We start from the raw sequence: 27,985 nt of genomic DNA on the forward strand, positions 1-27,985 counted from the left end.
AAGCGTCTTTGATAATTTCAATAAACTGGCTTTGTAGAAAGGCAGAGTATTTCTATCCCATTTCCTAGAGGGGCTCCGTGAAGAAGATACTATCAGATCATTGAGGCTGAATTGACTGGTCGTTACTAGCCATTGAGTTTCACACAGTTATCCCAGCCCTGAGTTCAGTAATTCACATTAGATTAAAGCATGCCTTGCAGAAAAGCTTGATCTTGGTTTGGAGACATCAGGGGACACAGAAGCCAGCATTTTCTTTAGAAGCTTGTTCCAAAGGATTAATTTGGTTAATCAACCACATATTTATTTTATTACTTTTTTATGAAAAGTGTTAAAATGTCTGATTTGAATTTTTCTGATATCAGCTTTCACTATTTCTCTTTCTGCGTCTGCTCCCGCTATGTTAAAGATCCCTCCATTCCTAGTTTCACTGCTGTAAAGAAGTTAGGATTTTTTCCTTAAACTGTCAGCACTTTAGAGCAAAAGCCTTGACTTCCTCCTGGTGTTTTGTTTTTTTAGCAATGTGGGAAAATGCAATAGCATCTCCTTGTATCCAGGCGTGCTGTGGTGCTTCTCATTTCCTTTCTGAGCCTTTGTCATTAGTGCTGGGCTTGCTGCCTCAGTCCTTGTAGACAACCCATGAAATTACACAAAAACAAGGCAGAAATAACCTTCATAGGGTTACCCTGGAAATGCGATAGAGGGAAGTAAACCTGGGGGTCCATGTTAATACCCTCAAGAAATTTCTTGCTGATATTCTTTACATTTTATTCAGGGCCGTAATTTCCAGTGATATCTCTTTCCTGAAGAAAGCGAGAAGGTGAGGTCAGTGTTTCAGTAAGGTGGAAATCCAGTGGCCAAACCTAATAAACTCAAGCTTTCATTGATATTGTCTGACCTGCTGCAAACCCAGCTTGTTTGAAGCAAGTACCCTCTGTGTAAAGTCAGAAAGGATTTGGCAAAAGTCTGTGAGAACGGTGTTGTTACGGGTTGGGACTTACCATTTCCAAACACCTTTTATAGTCCTGGTGTATCCAGAAGTGAGGAGCTCAAAGGTTTCAAGACATCAGCTAAATGGCGAAATATGAAGCCATAGGTGGATTGGTACATTAATGGAGACATCTCTCGGCTTCAATTTCTTATCACCCGTGCAAGAAACCCAGACTTGCTGTGAAGTCACTTTTAAGCTCAGCACAACATACAGTCCCCGTGCATGGCTGCAATTAAGATTCATTCAAACCATGTAATCCACAATTTAGCATTGAAGCAGTAGAAGCCCTCTAGAAAATAAGACCGGAAGGAGTGTGTTCTTTTGCTGGATTCATATTGCTCGCATCAAACAGAAATATGTTGTTCTGGTTCCAATTTAGTGCCAGTCTGGTCTGTGGTATAGAACAAATTGTTGAGCATGTCAGTCTCTTTCATATATATTTTTATATATATATACATACATATACATACACAGACACACACGTTATCACAGATCAAAATCATTAAATAAGCATGCTTTCAAATTCTTAGCTGTCTTGGTGAAGACAGGATTGAGCGCATTTTAATTTCTTTTCTCTTTCAGACTGGGAAGTTTGGGGAATGTTCCGCAGCTATGGTTGAGTTCAGATTGTTTAGTAAGTGCTGTCAGCTCCTCACTTTGATATGTTAATATGACTAAGGATTTCCCACAATTCCCTCATGAGTGGCAGTCCTTTGCTCCCGTGGTTGTAGCAGACTGGGAAATTTCACTGTTGCCTTTGGCTTTAGCCAACTCCCCTGCCAGTCAGAGCGTGCCACCCATAAACTGCCTGTCAATCACACGTCAGTTTTAAAGGGGGTTTCAGTCAGCCGGGGCAACTCGAATTTTTGACAATGTAATTATGGCCCTTGCATCCGCAGTAGGGGCCTGAGCAGGACTGAGAGAATTTTATTGATTGCGCAGAAGGGAAATTTATCACTGTCTCCAGCTCCGTTCACCCTTTATTCCCCGAGAAACTCTCCTGACAAGTTTCTGGAGAGAAGTTTAGCGTGGTGGCCTTGGCCGTTCTTGCGCCTTTGTCCTTTCCAGGGAAATTGAATCGGAGGCGCCCTGCGGATGCGGAGCGAAGGCTCGGCGTTTCGCTCACGCCAAGGTGGGGAGAAGGGGCCGGGTGCAGGAGCTGCCTAAGTGGAGTCGCTGGAGGCCACCTACCCTTTTTGGGGCAGGTATTCACAGCCAGATTTCATCATCCCAACACTCTCATTAACACAGATGGAAAAATATTAAAGGCCTTTTCCATTCTGTTCCATTTTTCATCAGTCTTGTAACCATGTGGTCATTATTCCGCTTGGTTTCGTTGAAGCAGCCTGTCCCTCATGCCAAAGACTGGCACTTTTGCTATGTATTCAGTTGAAACCTTGTCAGTACCAATGCTCTGATGATACCATGGCATGAGCATGTGAACCCATTCCCTGCATTTTGACTAATAACATATGAATGGAAGATGCTGCACTTCAGATTTAAAAACACATTACATTCACTTTGTCCTGGCTCTGAAAGATGTGGGGTAAAGAAATACAATATCCTGAGAGTTTTGGTTTAATGCCATACCTATTTATAATCAGTATAATTAAAACAGAGGGCGCGGTGATCGTTTCAGTCCCCTGAAGTCAGGGATAGCTCTGCTGCGAAGCATGTTCTGCCCCTGCACTTGCAATACTTGTGAGTGGATCCTGATGGTGGAAGATGACGTTATACAGGCAATCCTGCATTTACTAAATCCCAAGCTTCCCTGAAACTAAAGCGATCTAATACATTTTTGGGGTTGGCTCAGAAGAAAATATTTTTAATCAATTGAACCAATTATTCATTTTAATCACTTTTAATCAATAATGAAACACAAAACGTTTGTGAGCGGTGCACTGTACCCCACAGAGCCTGCACATTCCTCAAGAGATCAAACATTTAATCAAATGCTCCTTGTTTTTCCTTCATTAGGCAGTGTTATGTATCTGTGCTGAGTTTGAGATTGAGATCACAGACAGCATGAGAGAATTTGTTCTGCTTTACTCACATTTTAAAAAGAAAAGCTTCCTGGGGAAAAGAAAATCCATAGCAGAAGGTTTCTAGATAGGGTGCAGAGATCTGCTATGGATAAGATGTGCTCTTTTACCTTATTGAAATGTTCGTATATCCAATACAAATATTATTTCCCACTAATTGAAATCATTGATTTGCTCACCCTGTAACACCATGAGTTCAACTCCGTTTCACTTTCTGGGGTCACTTCCATCGGTTAGTTTTTGTTAGATGCTAGTTATTTTGTGTGGTGGTTGCAGGAGGCTTTTTTGCCTTCTTCTTCTTTCAAAATCTTGCCTTTAACATGATGCGTTAAGACAGATGGCTCCTGAACAGAGAGCTAAGCTGCCTTGAACCCCCTCTCATTCACTGGGGATAAGAAACTGCACTTAGGCACTTCCCATGGAGCAACTAACGTAAAATTACTTGTTCCTTCACTGTGTGTTTCTTATTCACAAATATGAGATGAAGATTAGATCTGAAATCGCTAGAAGATGGGGAAAAAAGGATCATATAAAGCTGGATTCAGGGGAAGCTGCTATGTCTTTCATAATTTTCCATTCTTTCTAATAGAAACTTCTGCAGGACAGCACATAGGGAATTTACTTTTTTTATGGTGTATTGTAGTGGTAAAGAGCAACGACAAGAGTTTCTATAGACCTGTTTAATCATATAGCCCTTCCCATCCTCAGTGAGCTACTCCTTGCTTACTTGAGGGTGCTGTTCAAAAATATTTAGGTGGAACAGCTTTAAGCTGAAAAATGTAGTTTCACAAAAGTGAAAACCTTCAGCAGGACTAGCTCAATCTCAAGGGTATTTCCTATTGAAGAAAGTCAAGATGATTCACTTTGTCCTCTCGTTCTGATAATGTCAGTTTTCTTTCCCCTCCGCTGGCGGAAGGCAAAGGTGATTAATTCTATTGTGTTTGATTTAAACTTAAACCAGTTGCCCCATATTTTGGTGCAGATCTTAATGAGGAAAACAGGAAAACAGCGTGATTTGCATGTGATGTAAAGGGGATTGAGAGATGTGCACTGAATATCTCTCATATATCAGGTTGCGTTTCTTGACAGCAGAAAAAGGACAAGTAATGAGCCTGTGGATTGCTACAAGTGTGAAGGTTTTCTCTGTAGTGAAGTAATTGCCTCCCTTAAACTTTGAATATAACATTGAAATATGCCTTCCCATTCTGGCTCCAGCTACAACTAGGAAATGGGGTGGAGGAAGAGAAACGAGCAACAACAATTTCAGCATGAATTTCTCCCCCCCGAGGGAGGAAGGGAGAAAGTTTGCAAAGTCTGCGAAGCGGAGGAGCCCGGGCGCGGATCCGAGCCGCCACAGCGCTCCGGGCTGAGCCAGGCAGGGCTCTCCGTTCGGGCTCATCTTCACGTCTGCTTCTCCCCAAAACGGTTTCCTTTGCCTGACTTCTCCCCTGCTCCCTTGACAGCGACGGGGCCCGTGTGGCTAATTCTCTTCCACCGCGTGCTGGGGATGCAGCGAGCCCGTCTCAGCATTGAAACGACCGCGCCGCCCCGCATCCCCATTCCTGCAGGCAGACGTTCCCCGTCTCGTTCGGCAGCCACGCGGTAGATTGACTGGCAATAACGCAAAATGTTAACAGCTGTGTGCAGCTCTCGACGAGAGCGTACAGTAGTTAGCTGCCGTGTTCGAAGCCGTTTGCTCCTGGTGTCAGTTTAAAGAGGTTTTCCTCCTTGGCACCTTTGGGTGTGAGATGTTTTTGAGCACGTAGCATGTTTTTTTGTGTGTGTGTGTCAGACTGGCTCATTCATTTATGCAAAGAGCTGAGAAATCTTTCCCTGTCCTTTCTGAAGCGATTTCACTTAATAAAATAGCTGCGTAAACTCGGATTAAAGGAACTGTTTGGAAATGCTTGAACCTCTGGGAGAGCACATAGGAAATGTACTTTTTAATGGTAATTTGTAGTGGGAAAGAGCAACAACAAGAGATTCTATAGATCTGTTTAATCACATAGACCTTCCTATCCTCAGTAAGATACTCCTCGCTTACCTGAGGGTGCTGTTCAAAAATATTTAGGCAGAACAGCTTTAAACTGAAAAATGTAGTTTCACAAAACATTCAGCAGAAATAGCTCAATCCCAAGGATATTTCCTGTTTTAGAAAATCAAAATGATTCAATTTGTCCTCTCATTTTGATAATATCTGTTTTTTGTTTCTTTTTCCCTCCTCCCACTGGGAGAAGGCAAAGGTGTTTAATTCTATCATAATGCTTCATTTGGGCTTTCATGGTATTAATTTTCATATACCATCTGTTTCATAACAACATATCAACATTAGTGAAATGCAATGTTTTTACAGAAAGAAAATCAAAACCCCTAAACCCCCAAAGTGACATTAGGATAAAGGAAAAACAAAAGTTTTAATGGTTCAAAAATTGAATTAGATTGAATTGAATTGAATTGAACTGAATTGATCTGAATTGAGTTGAACTGAAGGTTTTTTGAGGAATTTTTGTTTTGTGGAAAACATTGAAGGTTTGTCTTTCATGTAAATTCAGAGTGAAATCACATCTTCTGGCTAGCTGTAGACTTGGATTTCATCCTGCAGAAACCACTTACATCAGGGGAAGCATTATCCCTATTTTACAGAAGAGGAGTAAGCTGGAGAGATGCTAAAGCTGTGTCTACATTGGGCCGTAGATGGGTGGGCATCACAACAGCTTAAAAGCTGATATTAAAAAGCTGAGCCCTGACGAAGCTCTGCGCACTCACGTTGCTCGGACGGCAATACCTGTTGGGTAAGGTGGTAGGTCCTCATGCTGCAGTGGCAGCCTAAGCCCGGAGCTGCGTCCCAAACCCCCTGCCCTTGTGGTACGTCGCGTTGGAGCTTCTCACGCAGGTGTTTCTCTGCCCAGAGCCAAGCACAGGATAGTGCCATGAGGATGACGATATGTGATGGTTTGGGGCAGAGGGATCTACTCAGGTTCGCGTGAGGGACAGTGTAGGTCCCAGTTTCCTTGCCCAGCCTGCCCCATTGCTTGCACAAAGCTTGTGCTTGATGCCGGGTTTGTATCCACACACTGGGGACATGAGATGACCTACAGTTTGAGCCAAAAATTTGTGCCAAAATCCAGTGTAAGGTACCTAGTCTGATCCTGAGCGTGCAGCACTGAGGCTGCTGCAGGTTTGCTTGTGCAACAGTCACAAAATTGATAAACTTCTGAGACTCCTAAGGGTTAATGAGCAGTTATAAACAAGAAAAGACCTCCTATTTTACCTCAGGACATGAACGAGAAGCTTTCTGCACTGGCAGTGGCAGGGAAGTAGCAGAAAAGCTGTCTGCATTTCCCCAGGAGCTGCCCACACACAGCAATTTGGCCTGCAGGACTATATGGGGGAGGAAGGAGCTCTCCCACTTTCCGAGCCGAGACGATCCCTGTCTTTAGCAGTTGTATAGCAGGAAAAAAACCAGACTTCTTTCACTGCAAAACAAGCTAGAAACTTTGTGCAAATGCCTAGGGAATAGACTGAGGACTGGAATTAACAGGGAGCAAAAGTGGGTTGGAAACATCACTGTGCAGAGTGTTTTAGTGAACGTGTCAGTGAGTGCTGAGGGCTCGCTGATCACGTCTCTCTTTTTAAACATATAAGAAAATGGAGGGAAGTGGCTTTCGTTCTTTATTTTCTGATTCCTTTCCCTTTTTTGGGCTGGTGACTTGACTAGTCACTATTAGAGATGAGGCAGCAGGAACATTAAAAAAAAAAATCTTCATCAGGTCCAAGTTTATGACAATTTCTCCATGTCTTTAGCTTAAGGATCAGGGACTTTAAGATCCATTTAACCTTAGAGGGATATAACAGCACAACTGAATGCTATCCTGACCTGGGAGGCTTTCTGGAGAAGATTTTCAGACTGTTCTGTTCCTTTTAACTTAAGGAAGTTTTTGCGTTTTTATTTTTATGGTTTGTTTTATTAACCTGTGAAGCAGCAGCAGCACCAGCAAGTCTGCATCCTGGATCTAAAAAGGTGAAAACCCCTATCTCATTTCTCAGGCACCCATTTCTAATGGTTCTATTGCCATTTGTTATTTTGACAACCGGAAATTTTAGGAAAGGCCAAGCTTAGTTTGACTGGGCAGTGCAATTTGGATGGGGAAAAGTGAGCAATAAAGGATTATGACAGTGAGGAGTAAGTTGGATTCCTTAGGCAGTCTGATGGCTGAAATGCTGCAGTAAATTGTGTTGCCTTTTATAACAGGAGACTATACTGTGCTTTTTCTTTTCTTTTTAATCATAGCTAATAATCCATTGAATTACCTTTTTAACTGTCTCTGGCAACATTCTTTTGTTTATTGGGGTAATATCAACTGTTTTTTTTTCTTTGTTCTTTTCTGTTCTTGTTCTGTTTTTTCTCTTTCTTCATATGAATTGAAAGATCTTATTTTAATTTACTCTAAAGATTTAAACTGTAGCTGCAACAGACTGACAGATTATCTGCCGTATACACTGTATTGTCACAGGAAGTAGATTGTATGTCTCAGCCTTGCAGTTCTTGTAAATTCTTTCTGTGGTATAAAGGGATCTCATTACCTCAACTTTAAAGCCCCAATAAACTATTAAAAGGTGCAATAGTTTTATAGTTTGTCAACACTACAAACAAACTGTGTGTTCTTAACCCAAATTAATTAATTTGTGGTAAATAGGAGTGAAGACAAGATGCAACAGGATACTGTCCCTGTGGAGTCAGAGAAGAAGAGTTCAAAGCCTGCTATCCCATTCCTTATGTCCACAAGAGGAAGATTGTTTGAAACAATTAAACAGCTTTTGGGAGAAAGGCCAATAGTCCCATGGAAGGCTTAGGGCCAGAACCAGTCTTCCTAGAACCTGTTTAATGCAGAACTAAAGTCTAGTTTCTACCAACACCCTAGCGCATAACCCAGACTCTCCAGCTCTGCCTAACTCTGGATGTGCCTAACAAGCTGGTTGCTGTCAAGCTTGGTTTGAAAGTTCCCTGGGTGTCTAAAGTTATGTGACGCGCATGCTCCAAAGAGCCTTGTTTTCAGGACAGAAGAATCTACTTTTCATCTAAGCTCTTTGTGATCTAGTCACCTAAATTCTCCTTAGATCTCTGGAGCATGACAGAAATTTAAAGTAGGATTCTTCTAACTGAACACAAATGTGTGAAAGGCAGGAGTTCCTTCAATAATCAACTGGTGATTAGGGAAATTATTAAGAAGTGATGTCTGGAGGTTCAAACTCCTTCAGGTTGCCACTGGAGTAAGAACATGAAGAAGTCTGTGGATGCAGACTGCAAAAGGTCAAATCAGACATAGAAGAGTGTCTGTGTTGAATATATGCCAGGGAAGGACAGCCATGTCTTAAAGTAACATGTTCGGATGAAAAAAAAAAATGTTGAAAAATTAAGGCCAGTAACTCTAAAAATGCTGGAAGAAGCAACAGCACCACACCACATCCTTAGGGAAGAAGCTGCATTGAAGAATAAGATAAAAAGACTGTATCTAAATGTGTCACCACTGCATTGACTTTTAGAGCAGACGTGTGAGAAGGTGGTGACTGCAAATGCTTGGGAGAGGGGAGGATGTGTTTTATTCAAAACTGACCTCAAGACAGCCTGAAGGTTGGGAAGAGAGTTGGAGACAAAGGGGAAAAGCAGAGGTGTAAATTGAAAAAAACCTCATGGGAAGAAACATGAAGGAGACTCCACTGAGATGTATATAACCAGATGACTGAACTTTATACTTTGAACACAGCACTCAAAATATAGCTTGGCTGGAAGGAAGAAGAGGTACCAGCAGCCCTGGCTGAAGTGGAAGGCAAGGAGGAGTCCAGAGTCCAAAGGAGCATTCCCCAGGAGGAAAACCATGGACTGAAATCACCAAATTGAAGGAAAGCTTAGAAGTGGGCGGGCAGTGAGGTGGGAACTATGCAGTAGAACCTGAGAGGATGACCCGGAAGCACTGAAAGAGAGATGGGGGCCCAGTCTCTGGGGGAAAGAATTGAAAGTTTGGGCAAAACGGTCTGAAAAGATCACTCTGTCTAAGGTTGACTGTTCAAGCCCACAGATCTTCATGAATTAACTGGAGAGCAACCAGCCAGTTTTCTCTGCCCATGCCCCACGTATCCTGAAGGTGCAAGAGGAGAAAGTGAAGTAGGCTTGGAGATGTGGCATCAAATGGAGACAGAGAAAGGAGGAAGGGAACAGGCTTAAAGAGGAATGACAACCTTGCAAGGCCATGGGGTTTAATCTGTTGATTAAAGACTGGAATCACTTTTTCGAAAGAGAGCAGGTGAGTTAAAGGGTAGAACCTATGAGAAACTGAAAAAGAAGACACAATATAACTGCAGTAACAACATCTCATGGTTTCCTGGCAGAGATCTGGGAGTGCCTTGGGGAACCCTGATCTCCTTCTCTGGTCTTGATCTGCTGCTCGGACTTGAGCAAGATAGCTGTTTTGCTCTTTCACTCTTTGAACTGGCTCAATTTCCCCTTTTTGTACAATGATGCAAAGCATTCCTATAAAGGCAGTTTAGTCACCTGCTTCTGGAGCTACCATATGAACAGTGAGTAGTAAGTGAAAATGCTAACAAGAGTCGAAGTGCTGATTTTTAAATGTGTTTGATTATTTCTAACTGGAATGGGAGGCTTCATGCTTAAGAAACTGTGCTAGCTAGAGGAAAGTCACTTCCCACCTTTATGCCCAATACCTGTGTAACCCCAGATAAGTTACTTAGCCATTCTGTGTCTCCTCCCCACCTTCCTTTGGGTACAAGTTGATTAATAGCTTTGTCCTGTGGAGGCTTCAGCTATGTTTGTAGGAAGGGAAACTCAGAGCTGTGGGCTCCTCAAGGCAATGAGTGCTGTGGAAGGGTTGATTTGAAGTTCCTGTAACCCAGGGGAGTGACTCCCAATAAGTGTGGCTCTTGTTGTGTGCATGTAGAGAGTACCTAGCTCAGGTGGTACCTTTAGGCCTTACTTCAATATAAATCACAGACGGCAAACCCTGCACCTACTTTACTGATCAGTGTCGATCCAAGTTTCTTTTAACTGCTGGCAGGAGTTGGAAGGCATTTTAAGGGACTGGGCAAGAGGTGGTTCTTTTCATAAATGAATAAAGAATGGGTAAAAATTAACACTTCCTAACTCCCCCTATCTGACAAGCGGAGATGTTGAAGGAGTTGCTTTGTTTGAAGCAATATTTCCTACTGGGATGAGAAGTGTGATCTGGAATGGTCTTTCTCAGCTGAGATCAATACCATTTGCTTTTTCCCTCTCTCTCTCTCCCCCTTTCTGTTCTGGCGTGCTGAGAGACTGGCAGAAAGACGAGGCATGTGCTCAGAGTTATAAATGAGAGGTCAGATGCAGCTGGTGATCTGGGTGTGCAGAGCTCTGGCTGACTGACGTGCTTCTGAGTCACTTTGGGGGCAATCTCCTTGCTTGGATTAGAACAGCATCAGATTCATCACACTGCTTTGGAAATTTTGTGTTAAACATGGTTACTTTAGTGTTTTAGAGTATGCCAAATTCAGCAGGCCAGTTAAACATGTACCTCACTCATCTGGACCATTCAAATGTTAAGTGAGTACTTAACCACTTTACCTATTGTAGACAGATTTATTTGTAAGCCTAGAAACAAGTATGCCCTGGCATATCTTGCTGAGCTTGTTGAGTTTGGATGTAAATCTGAGACATTTCTGTAAAGGTCAATTCCTCCTGTCTGGATTAATCACTTAGGACGAGGTGAAATCAGTTGGTGATGCCATGTGGTGTCCTACATGGATTTATAAAATGTTTTGAGGTGGGGGCTGTAAGACAATGAATTAATATTGTTTTTCTTCCTCTGTAGTTGACACAGGAAAGAGAATGACTTTATGCACATCAGAACTACCTTATTCATGAAATACTAGACTTCATGTTTGCATCATGCTTCCTACAGGGCTCATTCATAAGCTGGTGTTGAGTATCAATAAATGAGTATCATTAGTACTCACAGGATCTGGCCCTTCCTAATGAAGCAGGGAGGTAAAATGGATTTATTCCTTACATGTAGGTGGAGGAAAGAAATTTTGATGCAGTGAGGTGACTTGCCAAAACCAGAAATATTGGTGCTGAGCCAGTCCTGCGGCCAAGCTGTTCCTTATGCTCTGGTCTGCGATTAATTCACTTTGGAATCTGCTTTCAAGTCATACTTATTTCTGGGTTGCCATTTGATAAATCAATTCTGCTCTGTTCAGTATTTAAGTATGTTCCTGTCAAGTCACTTAGTAAAATGTTCCATTCCTGCTTTGCTTGCAATTGCATTTTGAGTCTGAAGGGTCTGTCCTGTCCCTTTTAACATGAAGGCATTTCTGCTTTAGATCTCAGGATGTGTTTTTCCAATCTGAGCTCAGTTAATTATTAAAAATGAGTTCAATAATTAAGGAGTTATACAGATTCATCTATTTTTCAGCACTTCTGAGTGTTTCTGCTTGCAGTACTTTTTGGGGGAAGAAATAATTTAAATATACTGTAGCTATTGGTCTTTTAAACCTTCTACTCTCAAACAAGTCATTTATTTACCTGTTGCACAGCCCAGCCCCAGTCACTGAAGGTTATTTTCTGAACCCTGTAGGTTTTATCTGAAGTAGGGTTTGTTCTGAAAGGGAAACATGAAGGAGGGCTCTGGCCTCCTACAGGGTGGCCCTGCAGACTGACTGCAGGGACAAGGAACATCATCTCCACGGAACTCCCTTTGCCCATTCGTGATCTTTGTAGAGAGCCCCTTTGGTTCTTTAAAAGGCATTTGGGAAACAAGGGTTGTCTCCCTGCTGGAGACTATTCCCTCCTGTGATTTTCATCAGCATATTTCATCTCCACATTTTAAAGTTGGGTGTAAGGATACCTATGAAAATAATGTATCCTAGCCAGTCAGCCCACCACTAGGAGGTGAGCAGGAGACTAGAAATTTCTTCAAGGAGCAGGAGCAATTTGTTCTGGCTGTCTGCAGTGACTTAGTGACTGCTGTGTGTTTTCAAGGTCCTTGCAAGTTTAAGGAGTTGTGTAAGGTATGGGGGACCAGATGCAGAACTGGACAATCCTGCTCCCACCAGGGCTAAATTAGAAGATGTCCTGATGTAACAGACCCATAGTCACTATTTGGACTTGAGCAGATTCCTAAATTGCTAGATGCATTCAAAGTGTTTACACTGGTGTGTTACTGAAGACCCATTGCGGAAAATCCCAGAGACCAGAAGATGAAACTTTTTGCCTGGCTTTTGGCTAAGAAGAGAGAAAATCAGTAGGTATCAAGCATAGTTAGGGTCTGATTTAGTTACATAAGTGTTACTATAAAGTGCTATTTCAGACACACTAGGGTATCCGAGGTATCTATATAGACCTGGTAGTTTAGACATGGGATATGTCAGACACGTGTCTTTCTGTAAGAGCAGTTAGAGGCCAATCTGACATCTAAAAATGGCATTTTTAGGCACCTGAAACCCACCCATAGTTTCCAAACTAAGTCAAGTCAACTACAGACACCAGTGCTGGCAGTGACTAAGGGGCTTAGTGGGTCTTTTGCTCTTTTTCAAGCTGTTTTTGTTTAAACTTGTTGGATGCAGAAGTTGGAGAACATGGGGGCTGCATGTTTTCCTATGGCTGGACTCATGCAGGAAATAGATAGCAAGGTTATACATGTTCTGAAAAGAAAACTTGTTTTTTAGGGTTAACAACAGTAAATTTGCTAACAATATGTTATAGCTACAGCAAGAAAGTCTCAGTTTTTCCTTCCAGTTTGGGGTCCTTCCTGCTTTTCTCTCTGGAGATCCCTGGTCCTTTCCTGGGTGAATTGGCCAGAAAGGTATCACTGACCAAACCCTATGAATCACTCAGTGGCACCATGTTGCTTATGGTAGAGGAAAATCTGATCTGCAGGCTTGGTTGTGTGGGGGAATATAAAAGGAATCAAGGAAAGAGGAATCTGCTATATCTTTTCTGTTTTTGTTCTAATAAAAATATTCTATAAAGTATTGGAAGTTGGAAGTAGAAGATCTTACACATACAAAGAAATACTACAGTCCAAATCAATCACCAGGAAAAAAATGTGGGAAAAAAACAGGGAATGGGAGACAGAGAGCGGGGAGAGCACCATAAAAAGTCAAAAAAAACCCCAAAGCCCAAAACAAAAGAGAGGAGTTTGTACACCTTGGATACACTTCTTTTAGAAGAAGAAAACTTGGGAGGGTTTTCCATAAAAATGTTTATTTCTGAGCTTGGACATGGAAAAAAAAAAATCCTAAGCTATTTCAATTCGAGCATGTTTTGAATGCAGAACTGTGATTTACACCTCTTACAGACAAGAGTTGTTATCTAGCAGTATTTTTATAATGGTTGCTGTAGCAAGCATGTGATATATACATAATGGGAGGCAGTTGTGTGTCTGGACATGAGTGCACACACACGCACACACACACACACACATACAAGAATTGCTACTAGCTAAGGGCTAGCACTGGAGGAAGATTGTATACTGTTCAACATGCAGTTGGCTGCTGTCAGTCGTTTGCTTTTATGTGAGTACTAAAAATTCACAAGGTTCACTCAATAAAAGTGGGTAAATGAATAATGACAATGAGCTCTGCTAGTAGAAGAATGTGCATAGGTAGATATCAAGAGATTTTTTTCGAGCTTGCTGAGATCATTGAAGAGGGAGATTCAGAAGACCCTGCTCTTTGTGCAGAGGGACCAAAATGTGTTACTCTTTGATTTTTGGAAACTTGCATTCCCTGTGTGCCACCAAAGTTGTAGGGTGCTGACAATAAAGTTGGCCAAGGTCCTGAGTCCATTCCTCCCATGTTCTTGGTATGTTGGTATAAAGGATTATTCCAGCGAAAAAATGCTTCTAGATGACCAGCTATAAAGGCTAGATTCTTCCTTCTTTCATTCTGGTGGGAATTCATTGACTCGTAGGTGCTACTCCTTATTTATTCCTGCGTTAAGGAGGGAAGAACTGGGACACTGGGCTATAAGTACCCAGAAAACAAAACAGGAGATGGGGAGAGAAGCTTGCTTAAAATAATTTGAAAATGATTTATTGGATGCAACCTCTACCTTCAGTGATTTCTGCTATTATTACTTTTCTATAGTACAGCCAGGGAGGACAGTAACTTGCTGTGGGCTAAAGGTAAATTATGATCTATTACAAAGGAGTGAAGGAGAAATATACTGAAGGAGGATGTGTAAGGCACATGCTTTCCCCTGATGGGGCTTAGTGTGTTGGATCTCACTGGACCTATCTGTTCCAAAGCCTGCTAGGGAAAAGGAAGCATACAGAGCTAAAGCAAACTTCATTATGTGAAGAAGGGAGGGGGAATTTGCAAGATGCTTCATCACTGGGGCTTACTGCATGCAGACTTGGTCATGTGTCCACTGAAGAGGAGGGGATTTGGGAACTGCAACTGTTCATATTGCCTTCCAGTGCGGGATAAGGCTGCAGGTGCAGGAGGCTCCTCTTCACCTTGTGCTTCTGGAAAAGGGGAAAGCAGGTCATGACTTAGTTCTGGGCACTTTAAAAACTTCCTGTCCTCTCTGCTGAGTGCCACCGTTGTCCATCACCAACATGTGTTCACAGATAGCTTTGACAGGCCCTTTCTTCTGTTCACTGCTCATGGGCAGCATTGGAATGCTGAGGATGGACAATACCCTGGGGACTTTCCTACCGACTACAACCCACTGGACAATGCTGTAGTCTTACTAATGGTGCGCCTAACTCCCTCACAGTCCAAGCTGGCAGGACTTCAAGAAGAGCAGAGCATGGTGAACCGTGTATTCACACTGCTTGCTAAACATGTAACCCATCCCCATCCCCAGGGATGTAACGTGGCCTTCACCACAACTGAACCTAAAAGGTGAAAATGTATTTTCAGATCTATCTGAGGCAGCCAGACTAAGGCCTCCTCAAGAATATGTTTCAGCAGTGCTTGCTGAGATTCAATTTTTCTGGAAAAAATCCCCAAAGTTACAATACTTAAAACTTTATATGATGCTATTTCAGCTTTTGGATGAAAAATGCTGAACTGAATTCTTTTGAAATGAAACTTTTACTTTATTAAAAAAAAAGATATTGGATTTTTGGTATTTCTCCTTGCATTAATTTTAAAAGGAATATTGATGAGGAAAAAATGAAAAATTTGCACATGAGTTTTTTTTAACCGCCTCACAAATGACTTTTTAAAATAATATGTTGAACAATTTTTAAGATTTTATAGAAGTGACAAAATACTCTTCAGAGCTGAGAAATCACTTTCAACAACTAAGAAGCCTTTTATTTGAAAAGAAATGAAGTCCAACTGTTTTTTGCTAGGTATTATCATAAACTTTCTTGGGACCTCCAGATTTTCCTTTCTCTATTCAGCTGCACCTGAGACTCCTTGAGAAACATCACCCATGGAAGAAGCTTTTTCCGTGCAGGTGTCTGTATACCCAGCTCTGGAAACAAGTTGAGATGCCCTTCTAGGCATCTGCAGAATCCTGTTTCTATCCTCACATAATCTCTTGCTGACCCAATCAGATGTCCAGTCTGCACCATACATGTCTGATATCTGATAACATTGTGCTAAACTGATGAGTGTGCTTGCTAAGCTCATTTTTGTCCTGAATTATCTCTGTATTCATTTCAGGGTTTTTTTTTATATATATATATATATATATATATATATTTTATATATATATATATTTTTTTTTTTTTCCTGGTCAACTGTTTGAAAGTAGGTCACACACTAACTGTTTTAGTCTTGTGTTTGACTTTGCAGCCCATTGGTTGGGTTGCATGAACAGGCAGGCCACTTAAGCCAAGATTTTAGGAAATGATCCCTCTTTTTGGGTCCTCCACTTGAGACGGTGTTAAAATGATCTCATTTTCCTAGCTGAGCAATCTGTAGTCGGTCTTGAAAATATTTGAAACTGGTGATATTTGTCTTTCCCTATGTTATTGAAATGTTACTGATAGAAAAGGGAATTTTAAGAATGCAAGTTACTTGTAGGCCTAGATTTATCCCACCTCATTTTGGATACTTGACTGGGGAGTCTGATGATTGCAAGTGCCTTTTCCTCTCAGTGGAGAATGATGGTCCCTGCAGAGAGCGGTTTTCTCTGCTAGTTGTAGAGGGTGCTTATGGAGAGGGTGTTTCTCACAGAGGGAAGTCAGTTGGGTGGATTGAAACTGAACCTCATCTTCCACAGCCTTTTGAGCAAACTTCTTTCCAGCCTGTCTTTTTTAAGCTCTTTGGGACCAATAAAAATCAACAGGTATGAGACAAAGATGTTGCTTGGAAGGCGTTGCATTTCTTGTCCAAGCAGATGTGCACAAATCCTCTTTTGTAGCATTAATTCCGTCTCTCCTACCCAGTATCAGCAAGAAATGAATGACCGTGGGAAGGTCCAAGTGAGGCAGTATTTTCTAATCATGTAGATCTTGTTTGTTTTTTATGTTGATTGATGTGCTTTTTTTTTTAAAATGTCTTTTTATTTTTTTAGGCTGGATGCCAAAAGTAGCTTTCACACACTTGAAATCATCAGCTCATGTTAATGACACCCGATTAGTGCTACAGGAACCTGTTGACTGGCAACCCGGCGATGAAATCATCGTGGGAGGGACGGGCCTTGGCGATGCACCGCAGCAAGAGGAAATGGCCATTATTGAATCTGTGAACAACACTGAACTCTACCTTACGTCACCGCTCAGGTACCCTTTCAGGGGCCAAGGGGATTTCCATAGCAGAGAGCTAAACCAGTCGAACCTTTGGGTGAAGGTTAGGATTTGCAGTTCCCTGTGAGAAGGAATGACTATAGAAATTCCTTTAACAAAGGTGCTCAGAGATATTTAGTTTCCTTACTTCCCCTAAAACCAGTGGATGTTCAATTCTGAATACCTCTATGTTTACATCCCATATCCTAACCATGAACTTGGAAACCTTTGAGGCAGAAAACACTAATGGCCAGCACAGTCTGGTGGCTTTAGCATAGGGCTAACTAACAATTTTCCTGCATGGTTATTTTCTTGACTAAGCACATTTTTTTCACAAAAAGTGTTTGATTCCTGTAAAAAAAAACCTTTTCTTCCATTCTGATTGATTTTTTGGGGTTGATTAACAAAACACTCAAAGTGAATTACTTCAATTTGGAAACATTGCTTCCCTGCTTCCAGTGAGCAGTAGTTTGGCTGCCTCATGTTCTCATTATCTCCTGTGCATTAAGATCTTGGTCAAACTATACCTCTTATTACCATAACCAGGAGCCCCAGTGTTGCAATGTTTGGGAAGTCTGGAGAGAAGGCAGCCTAACTACAGTGCCAATGAAGAACAATAGTATCATTTTCAGACAGAAATATTTTTTGCTTGAGGAAGAAAATACTGACATTTTTCGCTGAAACATGTTGCGGGAAGATGAAGGAAATTCAAATATTGAAATATTATGGTGAAAACATACATAATATGAGGAGGTTTTGTGAGCTGGTGAGGCAAAAAGATGAAAACAAACTGCAGCCAGGGACAAATATATCTGGCTCACAAACACAGACATATTGGGTATGCCACTGTAGAAGGTAAGAAGAGGCCTGGCTCCAGGATACAACTGTCTAAAACTCAAAGACAGAAAGCGCACATTGTGCCCTAGGTTCCCTCAGAACTTGTCCGTATTTGTCAGAAGATTTGTGTAACCTGCCGGGGTATTCTGAGAACCAGATGTGAATTTTAGGCTTGCTGGGAAAACAGATAAATTCAAGCTTTGTGCTGGAACTGCTCATGCTGAACTAATTGGAAAACTTCTCAGCCGGTCTCTTCCCATCCCCAGCCACCTCAGGAGCTCGAAGCTAACAGAGACACTCAGACCCCCTGCAACTTCCCCAAAATATCATGGGTCATTTTGGAAGCAGCTCTGAATTCAGGTGGTTGAGGTCATACCTAAGCTGAGAGTTCCTGCCATCTGTCAGGTGCAGATGCTTTCTTGCCCTTTTTTTTTTTTTTTGTCTGTGTGTCCTTTCCTAGGTATTCTCACAATGTTGGAGAGGAATGGGTGAATGGCCAAGGCCTGCCTTTGAGTGCTGTGGTGGCACTGATTAGCAGAAGAGTTGTAGTTCAAGGAAACGTCACGAGGGAGAGGATGTCCCACCTCAGACAGTGTGCAAAAGCAGGTGTTTCAGGAGGTGAGGAGGTCTTTTCTGACAGAAACGTATTGAGGAGGAAATGAATAAAGACATTATTGCTCCATTAAAATTGCATTATAGTGTCGCTGTGTATTAGAAATATTTCTTAATAGGATAACTTTGAAACGTAACAGCACCAGGAAAGCAAATTTATCTTTCCAGACATTGTTTGACATTGAAGCACGAAGTCTCAGGAGCTGAACTGAATTTCCTTGTAATATCTCAGATGTATTATTTTCACATTGTTTCAAGCCATCTTGGGACAGACCCTTTAGTTTTGCATGAGCCTAAGGGTGTAGAAAAGAAAGTGTCTTCTGAAAACATGTTTCAGTGTACATATTGTATTAAATTTTTAATTGTATTTACTATTTAGTCACTTTAAGAAGAAAGAAAAACGAAACAGCCTGATACTTTTTGTACTCTTGAGAGTAAAATATTGAGATGTTGTTTAGTGTTTAGGGATCCCAACAAACAAAGCCAGGTGATGGCTTCTTGTAGCATTCAGTAACACTGATGAAAAAATAAAAGACATCTCAGTTCTTCTTTGGTTTTACCTTTATCCTTCCACCATGAAGTCTGGTGGAGGGATTCCTGATTTACACCAGCTGATGAGAAAGTGGAATCAGATGCAGTGATTATAATTTGAGGAGAGTTAGGCATTCTGGCTACCCAGGTATTATGGTTTCCTTTAAAAATAAAATGCCTTGGGCTTTAAGACTGTGACACAAGACTTCATTTGATATCCAGCAGCCAGATGCTTATATTACCCATGAATTTATAGTCCATTTTGTGTGGAACTCATAAATATAGTCTCTGAAATGAACTAACTGTTTGAGGTTTTTATTTGCATTAAAGTATAGGAGTATTTCTCAGAGAAGTCACCAGATGATGAGTGGGCAGTATTTTTGTTGTTAATTTACTTTCTTTAAAAGAAAAATGAGTGTTATTGAGACTAACAGTCAATGTTAGGGTTTGAAGTTCTCTCAGTACATCCAAAGAACAGGCCAAAGCTGCACATTTGTAGTCTGAATTTCCTTGTGCCAAAATATCCTAAGCACAGCCCTATGATTTACTCTCCCTGTCTTCAAATTGTCGGTAGTAATGGTTTCTTACCCGTCTGCAGTGGCAGTAGGAAAAGCTAGAGTTTGTAGGGTATTTTCAAAATGTTCTCATTTCAGCTTAGTTCAGTAAATCCATGCCCAATCACCTTTTCAAGAACCTCACCCAAGGTAAATCAATGTCAAATCCATCTTGCCCATGCATTGGTCTATTTAAAATTGAACACAAGCAACTTTCCAAAGCATGAAACTACTATGGCTTCCTGCTGATTTTAATATATGTTGCTCTAAAAAAGTCCAGCTGACTCTTAGGGAAGAAACTGTGAGGGTACTCAGAGGCAGTATCAAATACGCTTGCCTGTGGCTATCTGTCTTTAGGCATGAGTTTATGATCGCTGCTGGAAATGGTAATAGTGGATGAGAGGAACTAGCTCAGTGTGGCAGCTCTTGTGACGCGGTTTGGGGGCCTTTGCAGATACCATGGTCTTTATGGAGAAGTAACGCTGACAGCTCTCTCTGGGTTGTATTCCAGGTGGCTCTGGGTGTCTGTACCAGAGAAGTGAGAGGAAGCTGGGATCTCAGGATCTGGGGGCCATCGTAGTTGTGGAGGCCTTCCAGGGAGAGGAGAGTCACCTCTGGGTGGAAGGGGTCCAATTCCGGCACATTGGCCAAGCATTTCAGCAGTACCGCAGCGCCCTGACCATTGCTGGCAATGCACAGATGGCAGGTGAGATGGCTGCGCTGGAGCTGGGCCCAAATGATCTCATATGTCTACCTCCTCCTGCCCAAAGCTGGGGCAGACCTTCTCGGCAGCCTGCTCTAGATTCAGGGCACCACTGAAAAATTGGGTTGGTAAGAATAAGAAATCCTCAGTGGAGTCTAAACCCAAGTGAAACTTGAAGAAGTGCTTTAACTCTCTTAAGTTCCTTTATATCTCTGTCTGGCTTTTTGCTAACACAATATTTCATTTTTATGCCACCCTTCTTAAGTTAGTTTGTTACTTCTAGCTCTGGAAATGAAGTACTAAATTATTGTGAGAGAGCCCAGAGCTGGCTAAGGGCTATTTGGCAGCATATACCAAAATTTACTTCTGTCACCTGAAAGTTAAGGAACTCATTAACTTGTTCTGACTTTGTCATTAGTAAGTGCAAAACTCACCTCTATGGAAGAGGCAGCGAGGGCTCTGAGGAGGGGTGGTGACTGGAGAAGGTTAGGTGGGACAGACTAATGTTCTAAGGATACTGGATGGGACTTTTTCCTCTGACTAACCCACACCTATACCTTCCCCTTTGCCAATGTCCAACTGTTGACAAAGATCTGCAAAGATGAGTAAGAATCGGCAGCTGGAACCAAGCAATCTCATGGGAACAGAATAAATGAATTGCACAGAATCAGCGAGTGAGGAGCTAATGTGAAATTGTCCCAAACTTCAAAATGCAGTTTGCTTTTTGCTCACACTACTCATTTCTTTCCAGATTCTTACATACGTGGCTGCTGCATTTTGGACTCCTTCAGTCAAGGACTCCGTCTGACTGGGATCTCAAACCTTACAGTGGACAGTAATGTTTTCTGTAACATTTCAGGCCATGGGCTTCTACTGGGTAAGTGAAGCAGGAAGATATCTGTCCACCATGTACAGCAAAATATGCTGATTGCTGTTTGCATGAAAATGTCTCTCTGGAGGAAAGAATAGTAGGTGCACCCTGATGGCTTAAATCACGTCTTCCACATTTTCTAGTATTAGTGATTCTGGAATAAAGCTCCCAGGCTTCCTCATGCAACACTTAGGAACTATTTCCATTTGTCCATACACTGTTTGTTTCTTCTGGTCAGTCTTCACTTGATTTAGTTCCCCCTTTTTTTAAGGAATTGATTTATCTGTCTTTAGAAGAGCACCATTAAGTAATGTTTAAGACTCCAGTTCAGTGAGGCATTTAAGAACATACTTACCTTTAACTTTAGTCATTTGACATTGTGGATAATGGAGTGAAAGCATATGTTAAAAGTTAAGCAGAGGATTTAACACTTAAATAAATTGGAGCTTGGAGCAACAAAAATGTTAAACAACAAAATATTTCTCCTAACTAACCATCAGGAGACTGACTTGCAGCGTCTTCTGCTGGGATCTCTCATTGCCTGAATACCTAAAGATATTGCTTGGTTTTTGTTTTCCATCAGAGATGGGATGAAAATGACCAATTTTAAGATTAAAAAAAAAAAAAAAAAAAGCCTTCAGCCCTGATCCTGCAGTTCAACACACACAGAGAGGCCCTATGCTAGGTCCTGTATAGAAACATAATAAGATGTGATAGATTACAATTTAAACAGAGGGGACCTATAAAAGGGGAGTGACTGTACACATCTTGCAGATGAAGAGAGGAGGCCCAGAGAGATACAACGTCTTGCCCAAGGTGACACATGGAGCCCTTGTGGCAGTGAGGAAGCAGAACAAGATCTCCATCCTCCCAGGACACCTTTGCTCTCTCGTGCTAGGACATGTTTCTGACTTAACGGACCCTGGGCTGAGCTGAATGTTTCCTCTGAGGTTTCAGCCTGAATACACCTTATCCCCAAGATGTCTTTAATGGCTTCACTGTCAGCAGCTCCAGAGGGTCTGATAGATGAATTTATATATCATTTTGTTACCTGTGAAGGCATATTTATTATAGCTGGCTGTTTGTGGCTCCAGATTTAGACTCCCTCAGTGATTTCATCTAAAACCCTTATTTTCAGGGGGTTTGCAAGACAGTCATAAAAAGTCGCTCTGGGCTTAAAAATTAATTCACACACAAGGTCTCATCTTGGAAGCCAAGACTTTTTATGCCTCCTCTCAAACCTATATGACTGTGGAAAAGACTGTTTTAGGACCCTGCTTATGCTCTTATAGTCACATTGTTTGTAGTAAATACAGTCTGGAAAGGAAATATTTCCTAAATGGATTTTGTTCCAAAAATGCAGAAAGTCTGAAAAGATTGTGGGGAAGGCTAAAAACAATTACTCCTCTTCCCAAACCCAAAAGATGCATGTTTCCCTGTAAGCCTATTTCCACTTGACTTATATTTGGTGTAGTCATGACTGGGAAAGGGATTTGTATCTGGGACAGAACTGGAGCCTCTGTAGTTGAAGGTAATCATTTAAGTTCAGTAAGAGCAATTAAATAGATTTTATTCGCAACAGGTGTGGGCCAAACAGAGATGACCTGCTTTGTGCTCTGCACGCACAACGTCAGAGTGGGGACATACACCATGGCTAATCGGAGCCTGTCCCTTGTCTGGGCTTCTCTTCTCTGAAGGGCTGGCCCGTTTTTGCTGCTGGGTGGCACATTTCTTTAGGGTGGAGATTAAAATGATCTTTTTTCATTTTCTAATTCAGTTCTGTAACTAGATCTGGGGGACACCACTACTGAATTGTGATCACTAGGTCAGTGGATGTTTTCCTTTTTCTTCTCATGCTTCATTGCTTAGGGTGTGGGGGAAAAACATCTTGGTGCAGAGTTGCACCAGGTGTTTTAAAGTCTGTTTGGAATTCTTCTCACACATAAGTGGGGCAATAGATGGAGACACAAGGGATAATACGTTGAATCCTAGCATTGCGAGAAGCATGCCTGTGTGTCCATAGGTAAGCCACTTCCTCACACTGAATCTCTTTTCTCCAGCTGTAAAAGGTGCTTTCTAATATCCCCTTTATTCATTTCCTCCATAAATCTGGGGGAGAGTGTGTCTGCTATATTTATATATAAGAGCTGATAGAGGGTCTTGCTCATACTGAATTGCAGAATCATGGTATCTGTTGCCCCTTTGTAGAATATATATTATAGTATTAATTTCCCTGACTGTTTTATTTGGTTCTACTCATTAGATTGCAAGTTCTTTGTGACAGAGACTTTTTATTTTTTTGCCGTATTTACGATGTTGTTCAGATCTTGCTTGTAGCCTTCTGATATTTCTGGCGTGCATAGTATTCCTCTTTCCATGCTACTCATCACTATGTTCAGCTACAGCAGTCTTTGACGATGCCACAGCCGTCTTCTGCCTTGTGTTAAACAGAGTTTCCTGAGTCCGTTTCAAACAATGACATATACAGGTACAGCGTAGCAAAGCTTCTTCTCAGATGGAACAAGCCAGCACAGTGACCACGGTAAAACCTCGCAAGTCATGCAATTTGCATAATAGAGGGTTTCCAACTATTTTATTTACTTTCTTTTTTTTTCTTTTCTTTTTTTTCTTTTTTTTTTAAGGAGAGGGACTGGAAAAGGGAAACAGAGTTAGTAACAATATAGTGATTGGCCTTTCTGGAACAGATGGTTTATCCAACATTGAAACACTGTCACCAGCAGGGATGTACATCAGGGCTCCTGCCAACCACATAGAGGTAAGAAGTTCAGGTATAAAACATAAGATATCCTTTCTAATAAAAGATATCAGAAAGATACGGACCTTCATTTCTCTTGGAGCTTATATGCACAACATTTGCTCCTTGGCTGAACTGTCAAAAACTGATTTTGATGGGATATTAAAAGAAGCACACATTACAAAATAAATAATATTTATAGGCAAATTTATTGTTACTGAAAATTGTACTTTACTGGAGTGGCATGAAATATTTGCCGTGAGATCCTTCATCATGGGACAATTTTTTAAGTTGTTTTATTTTTTAATATTCATGGACTCATAAAAAAAATGGAAAAAAAATTTAGGTTCAGCTAATGGCTAGATTATTTTCTACTTCTATCAGTATAATACAAAAATCACAATTTCTAATGGCCTGATGATAAACACAGGAAGATTTGGCAATATCAAATGTACTTCTGTCTGAATTTGAAATGACAACTTATGCACAGTCCAAGATTTGCATTCCAGGTCAGAAAAAGAATAATTCTTTCCCTGTCCTATGAAAACGACTTTGACTTTCAAAGAAAGCAAACTTCTTTATTCTAAATAATGACAAAACATTGAAATCTTAAAAAGCTTGCAAAGTAACAACCCTCCCAACAAAAAGTTAAGCTCAGTAAAAATCTTTTAATTCACTAAATCTGTGATGCTTTCTTTCAGTTCATATATTTTTTTCTCTTCTTTTATTCCAGTCACTTACATTTCAGAATAAAGAGTCACTTTTAGATGTTTTGTGGAAAAAATATCATTTTCAGTGATTTCAAACCATTTTTCCTTCCCAACTATTTCAAGTCTGGAAATTCATTGAAACTAACCTTTCTTACCACACTTTCAGTTGTGACAAATGCACATTTCCATCAAAAAAAAAAAAAATCCTGACCTGTTCTATTGCTAACCCACAGAAACCAAAGCAATTACTAAGTGTATGCGAAGACCTAATTCCCCCCGGGCTTTTATTCCATGAGGAAAAAATTGCACCTAAATTTGAAGGTGAAAAAGAGACCTACACATTTCCTATGTTATTCTGAAGACAACAGTGCTTAGGAAGAAGGAGAGGACTTTTCTGTAACTCCCCACAGGGCCTATTTATCATTTTTAAGACCACCAAATATGGTTAAAAAATACAACAACTAGGCAGAATCATATGAATTTCAACTCCACTAAACACAGAGTTTTGTAGTATCATACACTGACTTACCCTGGAGCTGTCTACTAGATCGCCCGTGGCTCAGCTTTTTAAAAGGGTTGTTGCAATTATTTGTATGGGTGAACTGACTGTGGTTGGTTTTCAGCACATTTGTTTAGCTCTTGCAGTTCATGTGTCGTCATAGATGCGCCCAAAGCTGCATCTGTGGCAGCGTACCCGAACATCAGGGTTAAGTCTGCTCTCCAAAGATGTGTTACTCAAGGCACAGTAGCAGATGGCCCTTGAAGGGTTGCTGATGAACTTCATTGACAGCAGCCTCTCGCAGGGGGCTGCTGGAGGTGTTGCAGCAGCAGCAGCAGTTGGCTGTAAGGGAAATAAATAAAAAATTGCCTAGCTTAATATTATTATTAGCTGTAGTGTACTACAATACCGAGTGGTGTTTAGCAGAAGACCTGGAAGGACATGGATATTAGGAGAAAGACCCGCACTGTCTCTAAAGCAAAAAGTGCTGGATTTGTTCTTAGTTGCGTTGTCTGGACTCTTCCTTAGTATGATAATAACTCAGTAAATGCGGGGAATGCTGGTCCAGCGCCAGCACCATGAAGTTACACAGTTTAGGCACCTTTTTTCTGATCAAAATGGCTCAAGATCTGTATTTTGCTTTTTGGTTATTTAAAATCTTAACTGAATGGGAAGGTTCAAAGAACATAATGGGAAAGTCTCATCTTCCCATTGCCTGGTTTCTAGACCACGACATGGAATAGAAAATTTCCCCTCTAGATTTGAGAGTTAGGGTGTTGTTTTTTGTTTTGTTTTGTTTTGTTTTGTTTTCAGATTGTCATCTTCATGCTTCTGGTTTTAAACTTTCATTCTGAAATCTTTAAGGCAAGGACTACAGCTAAGATAGATAGAGAGCCCTGTGTTCAGATTGTGCTACATCTTCTGTGCTCGATGGGTTAAGCTTTTCATGGTGATCCCTGTAATAATATTTACACAACTGCTCAAGTTACTTTGGAGCCTAAATTTGCATTGGTGACTGCAAAGCTTAAATTTCCTTGAAAATTAACGGTCTCCTAAAGTGTGAAAATATTGGGACATAGCATTCACTCAGACCTAAGCCTACAAAGACATTCAGGCACCCAGTTCCCACTGGTTTCCATTTGATTTAAACTCTTAAGTGCATTTGTGAATCATGGTATTAGATGAAATTTTACACTAATAAAATATAAGTGGTAAATGATTATGACAAGGATAATACATTTTTAAAAATTAAGTATGGAAGCCCTGGTTGTCACTTTATAGTGTCATAAGACAATTTCATCAGAAAGCTGATTTCTTCCCTTTCAAAAGGGAAGAATCAGCATGAGGAACTGAAGATGTCCCTCTTAGACACTGGCTATTTTGTCACTGAAGAGCGTGCTCTGGGTCCCTGCTTTTACTTTTGTCTTCGGGCAAAATGTCATAGTTTTCTGACTTCCCCTCTTGGTTCTCTTGAACCCAAAGGACAATGGACTTTTTGCAATAAATTCTTATTCAAAAAGATCCAATGTCCTTAAATCCCAGTGCCAGCATGAAGCAGTCATCATCTATAACGACATATGAACTGGACTTATGAAATCCAACAGGCAGCCTCACTATCCTGCTGTGGGTTTGAGGACTGGGGAACGGCTAAACAGAGTGAATAGGGTGGAGACTGACCTGTGTTTCCATGTCAGAGGCATGACTGATGGTCACGCTGTTGATAAGTAAATCCATTTTCTTTTCCCAGTATCACCCAGCCCACCCACTCTCCACAGCACCAAAGAGGAGAGGATGCATCTGCTTAACATCCATTTTTTCCTCATCATTTAATTCCCAACATGATCTTTTCTAAAATCCTCTGCAAAGTGAGTGCATGTTAAATTTGGCCCATTGGAAAAACTCCTGGCATCCTGGCAGGTTCTGAAATTGGGGCACACTCTCTACAGTGGGGAGAAAAAGTGCTTTAATATCATCTTAAAGGTCAGCACATTGAGCCCCGGTCATCTAAAGAAATTCATGAAATATTTACATTAGCCTTGTTGTACCATTGAGAGACACTTAAAGCGTTAGCCACTATTATACTGACTTGCGATGCATACCTCCAGGTATCTGGCATGCTCAAGGAGGTAATTTCTCTCTGGAATTTTGGTTGCATGGACATTCGTAATATACTGACTTCCACAAAGAATTGATTTCCACACAAAATTCCCTGCTTGCCTAAAACCCCTGCCCTCCAGCCACTATCTGGCTGAATAAATATGCAGCTTTTCCTTATGAATCATCTGCAGAATGCACAATTGGAGTCACAAGTAAAAGATCCTGGAAATAATGTGACTGGACTGCAGAAGTATTTTGTTAAAGGAAAAGGCTCTGTGGCTGCACTTTTGAAAAAAATAGCAGCAGCTTTTCCAGGGGATAGAGAGAGCTGTGCTTTGGTTATTGATATCTCTTTGTTGCTTGACAGATGTCAAAGATCATGACTGCAGGGAACTCTCTTGGATGGGTCAGGAGAAAGTAATTGGAATATGGAGGCTTTCACCTCCAGGTCACAAAGTTTCACTTTGATTTGGGTCATCAGGGACCAAAAAGCCATTACTGTTTTAACACTGTCCGGTGACCTATGAGATGGTAGTCGGTGGGTGTCAGTCCTGATCTTAGCGAACGAGCTCTCCTTACAGTCTCAGGAAAGCTCATCTTAGGCTCTCCTTAGAGCACTGAGTATCTCCAGAGAGCAATCCATCTTATCTGAGGGTAGATCAGATGAACTGCCCCCTGGACATGCCTATGCCTTACCTTCTCCTGCACAGGGAGGCTAGGTTTACCAGCCTGGACTTCAGCATCAAATTTTTAGACATCTAAGATAGGCAAGAAGGATCCTGCCCAGATGTGCACATGAAAACATCCCTGTGATGGACACCATCCAAAAACAACTACGCTTGGCTACTGTCCAAATGGTGCATGTAAGAGCAGGTTTTTTGCCCTAAAGTAGAAAAGCTCCTTTACCACTGTTTATCCCCCTGCGTAATCCACTTGCTGTTGACTCTGTAAGCATTAAACTGCTAATTTCAAGGCCGGGCAGACCTTGTGATCACTTCTGTTTCACCTCTTGCAACTACATAGAAATACAAAGAATACAAAAAATGCAAC

General features: G+C 41.2%; 1 protein-coding gene across 1 annotated transcript in view; it reads left to right on the forward strand.

Moving 5' to 3' along the window:
- Positions 1-27,985, forward strand: part of PKHD1 (PKHD1 ciliary IPT domain containing fibrocystin/polyductin) — a 270,667-nt gene that overhangs the window by 104,900 nt on the left and 137,782 nt on the right. Inside the window, exons 37-41 of the mRNA XM_067294855.1 lie at positions 16,556-16,763; positions 18,064-18,221; positions 19,812-20,006; positions 20,740-20,880; positions 23,517-23,650. Coding sequence (XP_067150956.1) covers positions 16,556-16,763; positions 18,064-18,221; positions 19,812-20,006; positions 20,740-20,880; positions 23,517-23,650 — 836 coding nt within the window. The remainder of the gene's footprint in view (positions 1-16,555; positions 16,764-18,063; positions 18,222-19,811; positions 20,007-20,739; positions 20,881-23,516; positions 23,651-27,985) is intronic.

The sequence above is a fragment of the Apteryx mantelli genome, chromosome 3 (assembly GCF_036417845.1).
Source record: "Apteryx mantelli isolate bAptMan1 chromosome 3, bAptMan1.hap1, whole genome shotgun sequence".
Lineage (NCBI taxonomy): Eukaryota > Metazoa > Chordata > Aves > Apterygiformes > Apterygidae > Apteryx > Apteryx mantelli.